Consider the following 16,376-nt stretch of genomic DNA (forward strand, 5'->3'; position numbering starts at 1 on the left):
GATCATAGAGGTCACAAAAAGGAGACAGAGCAGCCAACAAATTACCATAGAAATAAGAGGGTGGGGACAGAGCGACTAAATCACATTGTATAGTAGTATTTAAAACAAGTGCCTTGTTTTTTTTAAATCCGAACTGAACCATTAAAGGGGATTGTTGAAGCAAATAAAGATGTTACCATATTGTAGCAATATGTCAACTAAAGACAGCAAGGCTTATCATTACGTTGGTGATATTTGCTGGCAGGCAGTGAACTAGTCACCCTTCATATCCCATGGTGCTGCAGGCGCAGGGTCCTTGCACACATGCTGTCTGTTAGCCAACGTGACTGAAACAGCGCAGCCGACAGAATCAGCACGATGCCCAAATCCAAACGGGACAAGAAGGGTGAGACACCGGGCACACGGCTCACTTTATTGTCATTAACACGTTAAACGCTAACACGAATCATACTGGGACGAGCAGACGTACTTGTTATGCTGGTGCACACGTTCTTGTAGTGTTAGATTTCGCAGTCCCCTCGTCGTTATAGTTTATATTTAAATACTTTTATTTAATCGTCCTGTCAGATATTGTCTGGTCCTGGTTAGTTGGTTTCATTTAAAAAGATAAGACTGATGGATTAGAGTAGCAATGCAGTAACATTATTTTGCTTCTCTGTTCCTATTTTAAAGTGACAGTAAAGTCAAAATTAAACTTTAATGATTCAGATAGAGCAAGCAATTTTAAACAACTTTCCAATTTACTTCTGTAATCAAATTTGCTTTGTTCTTTTTGTATATTTTTTGAAGAGTAACACTAGGTTGGCTCATAAGAGCTCAGGAGTGTGCACGTGTCTTTAGTATTCTATGGCAACAATGTTTTGCAACAACGTATAAAAAAGCTCTATGGTAGCAGTGTTTTGCAACATTATTTGTAGCTTTTTTTATACGTTGCTGCAAAACACTGCTGCCATAGAGTACTAAAGACACGTGCACACTCCTGAGCTCTTATGAGCCTACCTAGTATTACTCTTCAATAAAAAAATACCAAGAGAATGAAGCAAATTTGAGCACAAAAGTAAACTGGAAAGTTATTTTAAAATTGTATAATCTATGTGAATCATGAAAGTTTAATTTTGACTTTACTGTCCCTTTAATGAGGTTTTCTTCTGGGAGCAACACATGTGTGAGTAGCAGACAGGAAGAAACACCAGAGTTTTACATTTGTTGCTTTTAGGACAATTAGATCGCACATCATTTCAAAATAAGAATTAATAAAACATTGCATTAATGTTGATCATTTACAGAGGAGCACAGGGTTACATTGTTTTGTATCATTACTTAGCAGCCAAGGGGTAAACATTGCGAAGTAAGGAAAGGAGTAAATCTGGTTACAGCTTGTGAGGCAAAATACAATGTACCATCACTAGACTACAGATGTACTGTATATTTTTCGGCCCGTTAATGTGCTCCTAGTTTTTCATTTTACCTGCTGGAGCATATTAAAATGTTAATGTATCCATTACCTTTATTTTGGTGTTAGAATTGGCTGATTTTGCCCGTGGTATCCCCACCAATACTGAATATGACAGGACTGAACTGTAGAATCAATGACAATTTTATACAGTGTAGTACTTTAAAGGACAGTCTACACCAAAATTGTTATTGTTTAAAAAGATAAACCCTTTATTGCCCATTCCCCAGTTTTGCATAACCAACATGGTTATAATAATAAACTGATTACCTTGTATCTAAGCCTCTGCAGACTGCCCCCTTATTTCAGTTCTTTTGACAGACTTGCATTTTAGCCAATCAGTGCTCACTCCAGGGTAACTTCACGTGCATGAACTCAATGTTATCTATATGAAACACATGAACTAACACCCTCTAGTGGTGAAAAATTGTCAAATGCAGAGGCGGCCTTCAAGGTCTAAGAAATTGTTAGCATATGAACCTCCCTAGGTTTAGCTTTCAACTAAGAATACCAAGAGAACATAGCGAAATTGATGATAAAAGTAAATTAAAAGTTGTTTAAAATTACATGCCCTATTTGAATCATGAAAGGTTTTTTTGGACTTGACTGTCCCTTTAATTTGTGTATATATAATATTATTCTAAAGTAATGGAAATTAGTCCACCAGTGTTATGTTTGGTAAAAGGTGCACAGTCTGACAATCAGTGATACTGACTGCACATGTGCGCATTAGAAGTGGTTGGCAAAGTTAACGGGGTGCGGTATACAAAGTTGAAAATCACATGCATGCTTGTTAAACACTGTAGAGGAAATTTATAGGGATATAAACTAAAGCACTGACATGTGCAGCCAGGAATGCCATGACGCGGCACACATGCACATTAAGGTGAAACAGCTGATACCACATCACAGGAAGTGACGTGGTTTGCTAATTTCACAGGTTTGCTATTTTCTCAGAACACCAGCCTATCATATTAGCTGGGGCAGTGAACACATTAAATAGATGGTAAACACAGATCTCAAATTTACACAGAATTTCAATATGCTTTATTTCCATCCAAAGCTTACCTGGCTATAGATTTATTTTATTGCCCATTCCCCAGTTTTTCATAACCAACATGTATAATAATACACTTATTACCTCTGTGATTACCTTGTATCTAAGCCTCTGCAGACTGCCCCTTATTTTAGTTATTTTGACAGACTTGCATTTTAGCCAATCTGTGCTGACTCATAAATAACTCCACGTGAGTGAGCACAATGTTATGTAATGACACACATGAACGTGAACTAGCAGTGTCTAACTGAAAACTGTCAAAATGAACTGAGATAATAGGCGGCCTTCAAGGCCTTACAAATTAGCTAGGTTTAGCTTACAACAAAGAATACCAAGAGAAGAAAGCAAGTTTGGTAATAAAAGTAATTTGGGTAAAATTGCATGCCCTATCTGAAACTTGAAAGTTTAATTTTGTTTTATATGTCCTTTTAATTGCTAATAGATGCCACACACAAAAAAGGATAATGACCTAAACCAAGCAAAAGGTCTCTTAAAACTGTTTGAGCGTAAGACACACTGTGTAAATGTATGTTTTGACCATATGTTTGCCAAGGCAATAATGTTTATAAAGCAAAAACTGTTGCTGTAACTTTTCTGTCATGTATGCATTTCTGCCACAGTACTCCTTTAGTAAAATGAAATGTTACATCAAACTAAACATACTGTTAAACAGCAAAGCACTTACTTGCTTTCTTGCAAAACGAGCACTTAGAAATACTCAGTGTAGCCACTGACTAGTGACCTAAGGAAGCTGAAATGCTGAGAACTTAAGTTTTATGTTCTGCCTTTTCTGAGCATGAGGAAGAGACTAACTTCCTGTTTCTCTAGTATTGACTGAAAAGTAAAATAGGTCCAGTTGCTTTAGAAGAGTTATGATATCAAGAAGATATATATCTTCCTTTCTTTAGAGACTCCAGCCCCCCTATGGGATGTGACAGGACTTAATGAACCCTGCAGAAATAAAATGTCAAATCCTTTTTAAAAGGATGAATAATACATAATGTGGTGATTTCGATTAAGTATAACCTACTGCTTATTGATTTTATTACAACAAAGAAACAGACTTTTTTTTTTTTAAATCCATTTTCTCAATGAGTGTGTGAGTATAGTATATGTATATTATGGGACCGATTTATCAAGGGCCCTGTTTTTGCGTGAGCCTTCAGGAGTTAAGAAGCAGCAGCAGCAGTCTTAAGACCGCTGCTCCTTAACTGGTCCGCTGCCTCTGAGGCTGCAGACATCAATCCGCCCGATCCCATACGATCGGATTGATCGACACCCCCTGCCGATTAGCTGCAAATCTGCAGAGGGCGACATTGCACAAGCAGTTCACCAGAACTGCTTGTGCAGTGTATAATGCTGACAGCGTATATGCTTTCGGCATTTAGCAATGTCTGTCGGACATGATCCGCTGAGCGGATCATGTCGGACAAACATTTGATAAATCGGCCCCTATGTGTGATTTTGTGTAACTTGAGTCTTGAGAAAGATGCAACCGAGTTTTATATCTCCATAACTTTTAATATCTGTATACAGTACACACAATATTACAAAAACAAAACTTATATTGTAGTTATCTTTCCTATACACAGGGAATCTAGTAAGGTACTTTGGGAATTGTTACCTAAAACAATGTTTTTTGTATTCTAGTTTCATTGACCAAAACTGCAAAGAAAGGTCTAGAGGTGAAACAGAATCTGATAGAGGAGGTAAGAACATGGAGTTATTTATATCTTATTAAAGGAACATTGTAAACTAGATTTTCTTTGCATAAACGTTGTGTAGATGATCCATTTATATAGCCCATCTGGGAGTGTTTTTGTAAAAATGTATAGTTTTGCTTATTATATTCTATTACACACTATCTTCTCCCCCCCCCCCCCCATCAAATGTTAACATTTAGAAAACTGTATATGTTTCATGATTTATTTTCCCTTCTTCTGTAGGCAGATTTTTATTTTTGTTTTAATTCTCTTTATTTTTCAAAACGACTTAAAGGAACATTAAACTACTATGCACAACTACAAAATAATAGTTAATTACTTACTGTTAAATTGCATTTCATCCTGTTCCTGCAGCTCTTTTGAAATCCGTTTTCCTGTTTTAAAAGCGTAAAGGTTCCAGATACTGAAGCTCCGCCTCTTCATACTGGGCGCTGCCATCTTAGAGCTCAAGTATTCTCACAGCCTGTGACAGAAGCAGTGCATTTTTTACAGTTGCACAAAATATATATTTTTTTAAATGCTCAATAATCTGTAGCAATGCAGCAGCTCCTGCTTTGTATCATGGCCTCTATCCTGAAGCACTTTATACAGTTGCTTAGGTAACAGGCTGTGAGAATACTTGAGCAACAAGATGGCAGCCCCCTTTACAAAGGGGCGGAGCTTCAGCATCTGGCACCTTTAAGCTATTAAAACAGGAGAACAAATTTGAAAAGAGCTGCAGGAACAGGATGAAATAACATACTGAGTAGTTGCTATTCTTTTATAGATGTGCACAGCAGTTTAATGTCCCTTTAATTACCTATGTGTACATAAATAAATTGTGTTTTAGGTCCCTTTTAGCTATTAGGTTATATCTGGTTCATATAGGTGCTGGCGAATTCATGGCGTAAATCCGTTAAATGGAGAATATTCCTAGCTTGAGCTGTCTATGTAGTGTGTTACCTGTGCCTACTGACTATTTTACTCCTTTTCTTTAAGCTACGGAAATGTGTGGACACGTACAACTATCTGTTTGTGTTGTCAGTAGAGAATATGAGAAACAACAAATTAAAGGATGTCCGGAATGCGTGGAAGCACAGCAGGTAATACGTTTATTCCGAATGATAAATATACAATAATGATATAAAGTTACAGATTTTTATATTTGTCATGGTGAGCGAGGAGCAACTGGTGATATATAGAGCTTTGGGTTTTTCAGGCGATTCCTTAAAGAATAGAATCTAATCAAAATGAAACGTTCATGATTCAGATAGAGCATGTCATTTTAAACAACTTTCTAATTTACTCCTATTATCAAATTTTCTTTGTTCTCTTGGTATCTTTATTTGAAAAAGAATGTAAGCATAGAGGCCAGCCCATAAATGTAGACACCAATCGGCAAGCACGCCCCAGGTTCTGAACCAAAAATGGGCCACTCCTAAGCTTACATTCAACTAAAGATACCAAGACAACAAATACAATTACAAATTGATAATAGGAGTAAATTAGAAAGTCTCTTAAAATGACATGCTCTATCTGAATCATGAACGTTTAATTTTGACTAGACTATCCCTTTAAATAATTTTTTTGTCTTGGCTGCTTTTATTAAAATGTCTTGAGCTGAAAAAATACTTTTGTTTTTATATGCATTGTAAGATCCTTTTTTAGTTTTATATTCTCATTAAAAAAATGCTGTGATATGTTAAATCATTTTATAATTGCACTATTATTGGCATATAACTGTGTTTAACCCCTGCAACGAGATTAAACAGAGTAGTGCACTACTGGGAGGTAGCTGATCACATCTGGTGAGCCAATGAAAAGAAGCATATGTGAGTAGCCACCAATCAGCATCTTACAGTAGTGCAAATCTGTTCCAAAGCCTACTTAGGTATGCATTTCAACAAAATATAACAAGAGAATGAAGTAAAATTCATAAAGAAGTACATTTTAAAACTGTCTTAAAATTACATGCTCTTTCTGAATTATGGAAGTAAATTTTGATTTTCATGTCACTAAGTATTTGAGAGCAAAGAGAGTACGGTCATGTTCTCCACAGAAAATGTTACCAACCAGGTGGCATTATGAAGTAACTTTCTAATATTATAACATTGTCCGTCTATTTAAATCACACATTAATTGCATTATTTAACATAAATTGATTTACTGATAATTTGTGCAATAAACATTGAAAATGTTTAAAGGGACATAAAACAAGTTAGGATAGAGACAAAATATAATATGTACTTTAATTACTTTACTTGCACATTTATACTGCAGTGCCTCGCCATTAACCCTTCCTTTTAAGTTTCTGAATTGTAAAGCCCCCCCCCCACACACATTTTTTTTCTATGGCTATATATAGTGTTATTTTGGTAGAATGCAAAAGGCCATAGGGATTATCTGCTGGAGCAAGCCTAGAAGCTGTGAACTCAGTTGAAATACAATGCCTGTGTCTAAACACTGATAAAGGGGGGGTGGAGTTGGCTGCTCCAGGCAGCTTAGCTATGTAATTATTTTTGAAAATTATTTTAAAATGCTTCCCAGCAATTTTAAACTATTTTTTTATGCAATCAATTTTTAATTAATTAGCCCTTTTAGGATATACACAGATCTCAACATGTTTTATGTCCCTTTTAAAATTAGCTACTTTTAGGTTAAAGGACCAATCAACACAGTAGATTTGCATAATCAACAAATGCAAGATAACAAGACAATGCAATAGCACTTAGTCTGAACTTCAAATGAGTAGTGGATTTTTTTTCTGACAATTTTAAGTTATGTCTATTTCCACTCCCCCTGTACCATGTGACAACCGTCAGCCAATCACAAATGCATACATGTACCATGTGACAGCAATCAGCCAATCACAAATGCAAATGGGTATATGCTGTGCATTCTCGCACATGCTCAGTAGGAGCTGGTGACTCAAAGTTTAAATATAAAAAGACTGTGCACATGTTGTTAATGGAAGTAAATTGGAAAGTTGTTTAAAATTACATGCTGTATCTGAATCATGAAAGTTTAATTTTGACTTTAGTTTCCCTTTAATACTTTGAGTGCTAATGACGGCTCTGAGCCGTCAGAGTTTCCCACTCTGGTGCTAATGACGGCTCTGAGCTGTCACTAGCACTCTCCCAACTTGAGGGAGATCTGGGGGCTCCTACCCCGGCGATCGGTGCTGCATAATGACAGGCATCGCCGGGGCTTCCCGTTTTGCGTGGTGACGTCACGTGCAATAACGTGATGACGTCACCGCGCAACTTTATTTAACATTAACAAAGGTAATCGCCTAACCTTTCCAACAGTGTAAGTCTTGGAGATCTGAAATAAATTTTAAAAAAAAGTAAAAAAATATATTTTTACAAATATTAAATAAAAAATTAAAAAAAACTTTAAAAAAACCTTAGCACCCAGGTGGGAAAGTGCTTAGCACTCAAAGGGTTAATATTGCTTAAATTTTAGCCAGGTGTGGTCAGCAAAATCAGCCGGGTGATGCACCCATTAAAAAAAGGTTCTAGTTAAATGGATGGGGGTGGAATGGGTGTGATTAGTGCATGCTTGAAGTGATCATAAAGTGCTGGTTTTCAGAAACATATTAAAAAGATGATTTACATTTGGATTTAAGAAGCAGAAAGATGAAGGTGTCAAGGGTACTGGGACAGGTGTTTAAATGAGAAGACGATAGGCGTAAAACATTTTTTTTTTTCTCTGCTTCAGAGGAGAGTGTTTCTTAAATATATTTAAAAGGACATTTTCCCCCACCTATCATAGCCTCAAGTTCTACCAACCAATTCTATCAGTTGTATTCTTGACGTCATTGGTTATCATGGCTGTAAGGTTGGTAGTTTAGTGGAGCTGCAAGAGAATTGAAAGCTAAGAAAAGCTGTTGCGATTGAATGAGTTGAAGACAAAGTGCATGATTTCCTCTGTTGATGATTAGCACCCTGTGAACATCTTTGGAGATAGCGAGCAGGTCTGTTTTGTGTGTCTTGGTTGTCATGAGTGTACGATGCATGGTGAACTGTGAAGGACATGGTTTTATCAGTTTGAGTATGAAGTTGTAGTGTGCAGTCATGAGGTCTGCACAGAAGAAGATAAACAATAATGAGAAGAGGTTACATTTAGATGAATAATCAAATCTTGAAGTTCCTGAATGATAGATGTATTTAGGTAGATTCTGTTAGAACTTATACCTTTCTCTTCCTGCCCAAGCCTGGTTCACTGGGAAAAAAAACATGTTATGTTTCCGTTTGTCAATAAGCATGGTCAAAATTTAGAGTGTAATACCCTTTTTTTTTAATATATTTTTTGTTTTTAGATTGTTCTTTGGAAAAAATAAAGTGATGATGGTGGCTCTGGGGAAGGGGCCGTGTGATGAATACAAGGACAACTTGCACAAGGTGAGGCTGTAGTTGTAAGGGGCACCTATTTGCTTATCACAGAGAGAGCCGGTTGGTAACCATGGTTTTACAGATCAGCTGATTACTTCACCTGTGCACGGGTTCAGCTATAATAAAAAAAAAACCTGGCCTGTTGGGGGTACTTGAGGACCGACCGCGGTTGAGAAACACTGCTCTAGTGAGCATGGGACAAGCATAATTTTTACACAAAATCGGGCGATGTTTAAAGGTACCTGAAACCCAAATTTGTTTCTTTCATGATTCAGATAGAGAATACAATTTTAAACAACCTTCTAATTTACTTCTATTATCTAATATGTTTCATTCTCTTGGTATCATTTGTTGAAGGAGCAGCAATGCACTACTAGTTTCTAACTGAACACATGGGTGAGCCAATCACAATATAAATATAAATATATATATATATATATATATATATATATATATATATATATAAACACCACCAATCAACAGCTAGAACCTAGGTTCTCTGCTGCTCATGAGCTTGCTTAGATAAACCTTTCAGCAAAGGATAACAAGAGAAGGAAGCAAATTAAATTACAGAAGAAAATTGGAAAGTTGTTTAAAATTGTATTCTCTATCTGAATCATGAAAGAAAATGTTGGGTTTCATGTCCCTTTAATGTAGCTTAAAGCGACACTGAACCCAAATTTTTTTCTTTCGTGATTCAGATAGAGCGTGCAACTTTCTAATTTACTCCTATTATCAAATTTTCTTAATTCTCTTGGTATCTTTATTTAAAAAGCAAGAATGTAAGTTCTTGTTGATTGGTGGATAAATTCACCCATCAAAAAACAAGTGCTGTCCAGGTCTGAACCAAAAATTGTCTGGCTCCTTAGCTTAGATGCCTTCTTTTTCAAATAAAGATAGCAAGAGAACAAAGAAATTGATAATGGTATTAAATTAGAAAGTTGCTTAAAATTGCATGCTCTATCTGAATCACAAAATAAACAATTTGGGTTCAGTGTCCCTTTAATACTGTGACTTAACGTATTGAGAATTGTAACATGTAGTAACATCTTAATTTATTGAAAATAATATAAAAGCAGAAGCTATTTCCTATGATACTGCTAGACCTCTTGTGCAAAAACACAAACATTTTCCCTATGTGGAACTTATCTACCGTTTTGTATCTTTGGCAGTATTAACCCTTCATGTTCTTTTACCTACAGCTGAGCAAATCTCTGAAAGGAGAGGTCGGGCTGCTATTCACCAACCGTACAGAGGAAGAAGTCAAAGAGTAAGTCATTAATCATAGTTCCACATTAATGTGCAGTCTTTGTGTATTAGACTAATAAATCCAGCTCAGAAAAGAGCTGAATGCCGCTTCCTGTGGCCATGGCTAATCTGCAGGATTTATAAAACCTTTTTCCACATCTAGGCAGAAATATTCTTATTAAATTAGGAATAATGAAAAAATATTTTTTAGAGGGAAATACAGCTGTGATAGATAATACAAATTAAATAGAAAAAATCACTGCACACCAGGGCCAGATCGGGAAATTCAAACGAGCCGTAGAAATATGTTTAACAACAGCCCAGTCTGTTCTAAGGAGCCACTGAGCTGCCCCCAACCCGCCAGGCATGAGCGGAGCAGCCTTGAATAGATGTGCTATGCACGCGCACAAGGCTCGCTCTGTGACCTCCCAAAGAGTCTCCCACTGCCCAACAGATGTGGCGTTGCATTGCCAGCAGCCCACTGGGAAAATTCCCAGTATTCCTGTGGGTCAATCTGACACTGATGCACAATTTATTTTTTAATAAATGATTTTGAGGCTGCACTGTGTGCCTGTGTTCCTATACACAAACAAGCCACAACACAATATACAAATACATATTTATTATAATTCTTTTTCAGATACTTTGTATTGCGTTAATGAATTTCTTTGAAATTTGGTCAATTCATTAGCCCCTCGGAAGTAACTACAAATTTTGAAAATTATAAGTAAATTATTTGATCATTAAAAGGACACACAAGTCAAAATAAACTTTTATGATTCAGAAAGAGCAGCAGTTTTAAGACACTTTTCAATTTACTTCCATTATCAAATTTTGCTCAGTGTTTTTATATGCACATTTCCTGGGGAACAAGATTCTACTGAGCATGTGCACAAGCTCACAGGGTATATGTATACTAGTCTCTGATTGGCTGATAGTTGTCACATGATACAGGGGGCCGTAAAAATATTAGTCCACTAGTTCTGGACAAATAAGAAATTTGTCTTTCTGACAGTCAGCTGGTCCTGAGCGAAACAGATGGTGAACCAATTAGCAACAGTTGCACAGCTGTGTTGTGTGACTACCGCTGCTGATTGGGTCATCTGTTTCTGCTCCGAACCAGCTGTTATCTGTGGTACTTCAGTCTCTAGTGCTAAAATGATATAAGGTAATGATTTTCCACTACAAATACCCTTTATTGTGTACAATGTATCATTTTTAAAGCATCATTATTTGTATAGCGCCCCAAAGTTCAGTAGCACTGGAATGTTTCAGAATCTCGTGACGCCCATGTGATAGGTGTTATGTAGAAGAAATGGCTGTTATATGCAGGAGTTAGGAGGCTCTGATAAAATTTAAATGGGTGGGTTGGGGACTGCAGATTCTATTGCAAAATCATTACTAATCCTAAGTCTACTCTGGGCCTCAAAGAGCCCAAGTGCACTGCTGACAGATTGTTTTCCTCTCCAGATGGTTTGATCAGTTTAAGGAGACGGACTTTGCCCGGGCTGGGAACAAAGCCACCTATGATGTGGTCCTGGATGCTGGGCCTTTGGAGCAGTTTCCACACTCAATGGAACCACAGTTACGGCAACTGGGACTTCCTACAGCGTTGAAGAAAGGTGAGTACTAAGTAACTACTGGAGTTTATTAAACCTTAGTGCGGAAGAGCTCAAAGAAAATTGTTAAATTTGTACTTAAAGGGACATGAAACCCAAATTTTTTCTTTCATGATTTAGAGCCTGGTTTCTCAACATCCGGGCCGTGATAGCCCTGCTGGTGGCCCTGACCTGTCATGCCCCCACTGCACACTCTTACCCTGCTGCACACCAGGGGCAGACTGAGACCAATCAAGGCCCCAGGAAAACTGTCTCACACTTACCCAAATGTATGCAAATGAACATGGTAGCCTCCCTGCCCCAACCCCAACAGGCACATCAACCTCCAGAGCCAGGACCCCCAACAATAAGGGCCAGAGAAAAAGCCCCCAACCTCCAGTGCCAGACCTCACACTCCATGGCCCCCACTAAACCCACTTAACTGCTTAGTTACTGATATGGCAACTGAAAACTCCAGCTTAAGAAATGCACCAGGAGGCGTGGAGATGCCATTTGTGGGGCCCCCTACTTGTTAGTCCCTTGGCCCAGGTTCTATTTGCCTGGCTGATCAGCCCGCCCCTGCTGTGTGTGTGTGTGTATATATATATATATATATATATATATATATATCTATATCTATCTCTCTCCCTGGACATGTTATATATATATATATATATATCTCCCTGGACATGTCCAGCTAAAATATACCGGGCCTTGAGGTCACTTTGGTTGAGAACCACTGATTTAGAGCATATAATTATAAACAGCTTTCTAATTTACTTCTCTTATCTAATTTGCTTTATTCCATTGATATTCGTTGCTGGAAAGCATATCTAGATATGCTTAGTAGCTGTTGATTGGTGGCTGCACATAGATGCCTCCTGTGATTGGCTAACAATGTGCATGGCTATTTCTTCATTAAAGGATACCTAAAGAATAAAGCAAATTAGATAATAGAAGTAAATTGGAATGCTGTTTAAAATTGTATTCTCTACCTTAATCATGAGAGAAATTTTTTGGGTAAAGTGTCTCTTTAAGTTGTAGGTAGCAAAAATAATATTGCGGGTTAAACATTAGTTCCTTTTAGCTTCAAATAAACAATTTCTCTGTAAAAAAAAATAAAAATGCATTAATCAAGCATAGTAAGAATAATAAATGCAATGCACGTTTTTGAATGCCCACGAGGGCTGGAACTCATCGTTTTTCACTGTATTGTAGCAATCTGGCACCATAATAGTACCTTAGATCAGGTGGGATGGCTTACACTGGTATCCCCTCACACAAGCTAGAGATGACCCAACCATTGAATATTGATTGATTATATCTTTGTACAAATGTTTGATTTTAACATGTCTTCTAGTAAACCGTAGCTATGGCTGAGAGATGTTAGAGCATATTACTTGTGCTTTATGTATATAGTGCTTTGTGTCTGATTTCTGGGAGTGACTAAAAGGCATTTGTAGGTAAAATGTCATGTATGGGGGGGACTATTCAATACTTGAACCTTTTTCAATGTAAAATATTAATAATTTAAAGGGACAGTCAACACCAGAATGTTTGTTTAAAAATATAGATAATCCCTTTATTACCCATTCCCCAGTTTTGCACAACCAACACAATTATAATATATGTTTTACCTCTAATTACCTTGTATCTAAGCCTCTGCAAACTGCCCCCTTATTTCAATTCTTTTGACAGACTTGCATTTTAGCCAATCAGTGCTGACTCCTTGGTAACTCCATGTGAGTGAGCTCAATGTTATATATATATGACACACACATGAACTAACACCCTCTAGGGGTGAAAAACTGTCAAAATGCATTTAGATAAGAGGCGGCCTTCAAGGGCTTAGAAATTAGCATATGAACCTACCTAGGTTTAGCTTTCAACTGAGAATACCAAAAGAACAAAGCAAAATTGGTGATAAAAGTAAATTGGAAAGTTGTTTAAAATTATATGCTCTATCTGAATCATGAGTTTTTATTTTGGACTCGACTGTCTCTTTAAATTGAAACAAGCGCTGAATGTATATTTCATACTGCTGGAAATGCATGCGTATAATTATTCCTTACATAGATTTTTCTTTCTTCCAGGAGTAATCACTTTGCTATCAGATTATGAAGTGTGTAAAGATGGAAGTGTCCTAACCCCTGAACAAGCTCGGATATTGGTAAGCAAAACAAGGGTGTGTTTTTTGTCAGGGCTTGACAAATACGGAATCCTCATCTTACTTTTCTTTTGGCTCCTAACTCTGCATATAAAATAAAGTGCCTCAAGTTCCATGAGGCTGCCAGAACCTGCTCTTATAACGTAGATAAAAACGGTGTACGTTTACCGCTATCCTTTTCAAGACTCGGCTTCCATAATAGTCTGCTAAAGACGGCTTTCTGTGTATAGGGATGTTGGTGGAGGTTGGACCTCCAAAAGTGTTTAAAACATTTCTGACTTTTTTTAATTTCATTTTTATGCTACTAGGATAAAGAATTGTTTGTGTTTTGTAATTAAAAGCCTTTTAGCAGTGATTTTTAAGTCTGACTTATAGGTTTTAAATGTCATATTTACTTATAAATTCTGGTCTTAATGATTTTTTTTTTTAATATATATGTTTTACTGGTTTATTTATAGAAACTATTTGGCTACCAAATGGCTGAGTTTAAAGTTTCCATCAAATCATTATGGAGTGCAGAGACTGGGGAGTTTAAGAAATTAGTGGAAGAAAATGATGACGACGATGCAGAGGAAGATATGGAGGATGACGATAAAGAGGGAGATGACGAGAGTTAGTTATGTTAAACAGGAAAATTCTCTTGTGATATGAGATCAACCTCCCTACGGCCACGTTTGTTCTTGAAAATATTTACTTCCATCAGAATAGTGGATGGTTCTTATTAACCCCCCTGGCATGTTTACTAAGACATAACAAGATGTTACTGCGTTTTAGCAGAAACCTTTTGTTCCGGGGGATTTATTATAACGATGCTGGTTTTGAACATGACGTGTCACATGTTTGTAAACAAGGAAAGTGACTCATTGTGCTGTACTATAGACATTAAATGAATCGTAACATTTTTATTAAAGTCTGTTGTGTTGTGGAGAAAACACATTTTGACTGTCTGCAATTCATACTGTGTGCTTCTGTATGTTTTGATTCACCTGTTAGCGTCTTAAAGGGTCATTAGAATGATAAAAAAAATGTAATTGTATCACTTGCAATGCTGCAACTCTGTGTTTACCCCCCCCCCCCATGGGTTAAGCACCGTTAAATTACTGCTCGGACTTGCTGATCTAATTAGCTGTGCTAGTCGCACATCATGGTCCTTATATCTTCTTCACAATCAGATTGTAAGACTAATGGTACTTTAATTTAGAATCCCCTATGTTTGATTGTTTTTAATACTACCAGAAAGAGCATGTTTTGGATCTCTTCCCTGGGGACAGTTTGTTCATTGGCTGATTGGCATGCAACGCTCACAAACGTTTTAGAACTCGTTTTTCAGGAACTACTATGCATTTGAAATTTGTATATCCCTTTAAGCATTACATTTTGTGCATAACCTAATTATTACATCTGGCCATGGCTTAAACATATTTAAATCGTTTTCAAGAGTATCCTTGATTGCTCTAGACAAGGGTTTTCAATTCCAGTCCACAACAGGCCACATTTTCTGGATATATGAACTACATCACAGCTGCTCTCATCCAAGTGATACTGAAAGAATGACCTGTTAGTGTGATTGATAGATATCTATCAATCATATAAAAAAAGTCTACACACCCCTGCTAAAATGTCAGGTTTCTGTGATGTAAAAAAAAAATAGACAAAGATAAATCATTTCAGAACTTTTTCCACCTTTAATGTGACCTATAAACTACACAACTCAATTGAAAAACAAACTGAAATCTTTAAGGTGGAGGGAAGTAAACAAAAAAAAATAAAAAAATAATGTGGTTGCATAACTGGGGATGTAGCTGTGTTCAGAATTAAAGGGACAGTCTATACCAGAATTTTTATTGTTTTAAAAGATAGATAATCCCTTTATTACCCATTCCCCAGTTTTGCATAACCAACACAGTTATAATAATATATTTTTAACCTCTGTGATTATCTTGTATCTAAGCCTCTGCAAACTGCCCCTTTATTTCAGTTCTTTTGACAGACTTGCAGTTAACCAATCAGTGCCTGCTCCCAGATAACTTCACGAGCACAGTGTTATCTATATGAAATACATGAATTAACCCTCTAGTGGTGAAAAACTGTTAAAATGCATTCTGAAAAGGGGTGGCCTTCAAGGTCTAAGAAATTAGCATATGAACCTCCTAGGTTAAGCTTTCAACTAAGAATACCAAGAGAACAAAGCAAAATTGGTGATAAAAGTAAATTGGAAAATTGTTTAAAATTACATGCTCTATCTGAATCATGAAAGTTTATTTTGGCCTAGACTGTCCCTTTAAGCAATCACCATGTTAAACAGGAGTCATCATACACCTGCCATCATTTAATGTGCCTCTGATTAACCCCGAATAAAGTTCAGCTGCTCTAGCAGGTCTTTCCTGACATTTTCTTAGTCGCATCCTACATAAAAGCCATGGTCCGCAGAGAGCTTCCAAAGCATCAGAGGGATCTCATTGTTAAAAGGTATCAGTCAGGAGAAGGGTACAAAAGAATTTCCAAGGCATTAGATATACCATGGAACACATTGAAGACAGTCATCCTCTAGTGGAGAACATATGGCACAACAATGACATTACCAAGAACTGGATGTCCCTCCAAAATTGATGAAAAGACGAGAAGAAAACTGGTCTGCGAGGCTACCAAGAGGCCTACAGCAACATTAAAGGAGCTGCTGGAATATCTGGCAAGTACTGGTTGTGTGGTACATGTGACAACAATCGCCCGTATTCTTCATATGTTTGGGGTAGACG

The 16,376-nt window shown here is 37.0% G+C and overlaps 1 protein-coding gene across 1 annotated transcript; it reads left to right on the forward strand.

Annotated features, from left to right (window-relative positions):
- The first annotated feature begins 257 nt into the window (after positions 1 to 257).
- On the forward strand, positions 258 to 14,554 carry MRTO4 (MRT4 homolog, ribosome maturation factor). The gene is made up of 8 exons (XM_053689850.1): positions 258 to 385; positions 4,161 to 4,219; positions 5,213 to 5,316; positions 8,535 to 8,616; positions 9,810 to 9,877; positions 11,326 to 11,477; positions 13,547 to 13,623; positions 14,079 to 14,554. Exons 1-8 carry the CDS (start codon positions 358 to 360, stop codon positions 14,235 to 14,237), a joined length of 729 nt encoding a protein of 242 aa, XP_053545825.1. The 5' UTR covers positions 258 to 357; the 3' UTR covers positions 14,238 to 14,554.
- Positions 14,555 to 16,376: the final 1,822 nt, after the last annotated feature.

This window comes from Bombina bombina, chromosome 8 (assembly GCF_027579735.1).
Source record: "Bombina bombina isolate aBomBom1 chromosome 8, aBomBom1.pri, whole genome shotgun sequence".
NCBI lineage: Eukaryota > Metazoa > Chordata > Amphibia > Anura > Bombinatoridae > Bombina > Bombina bombina.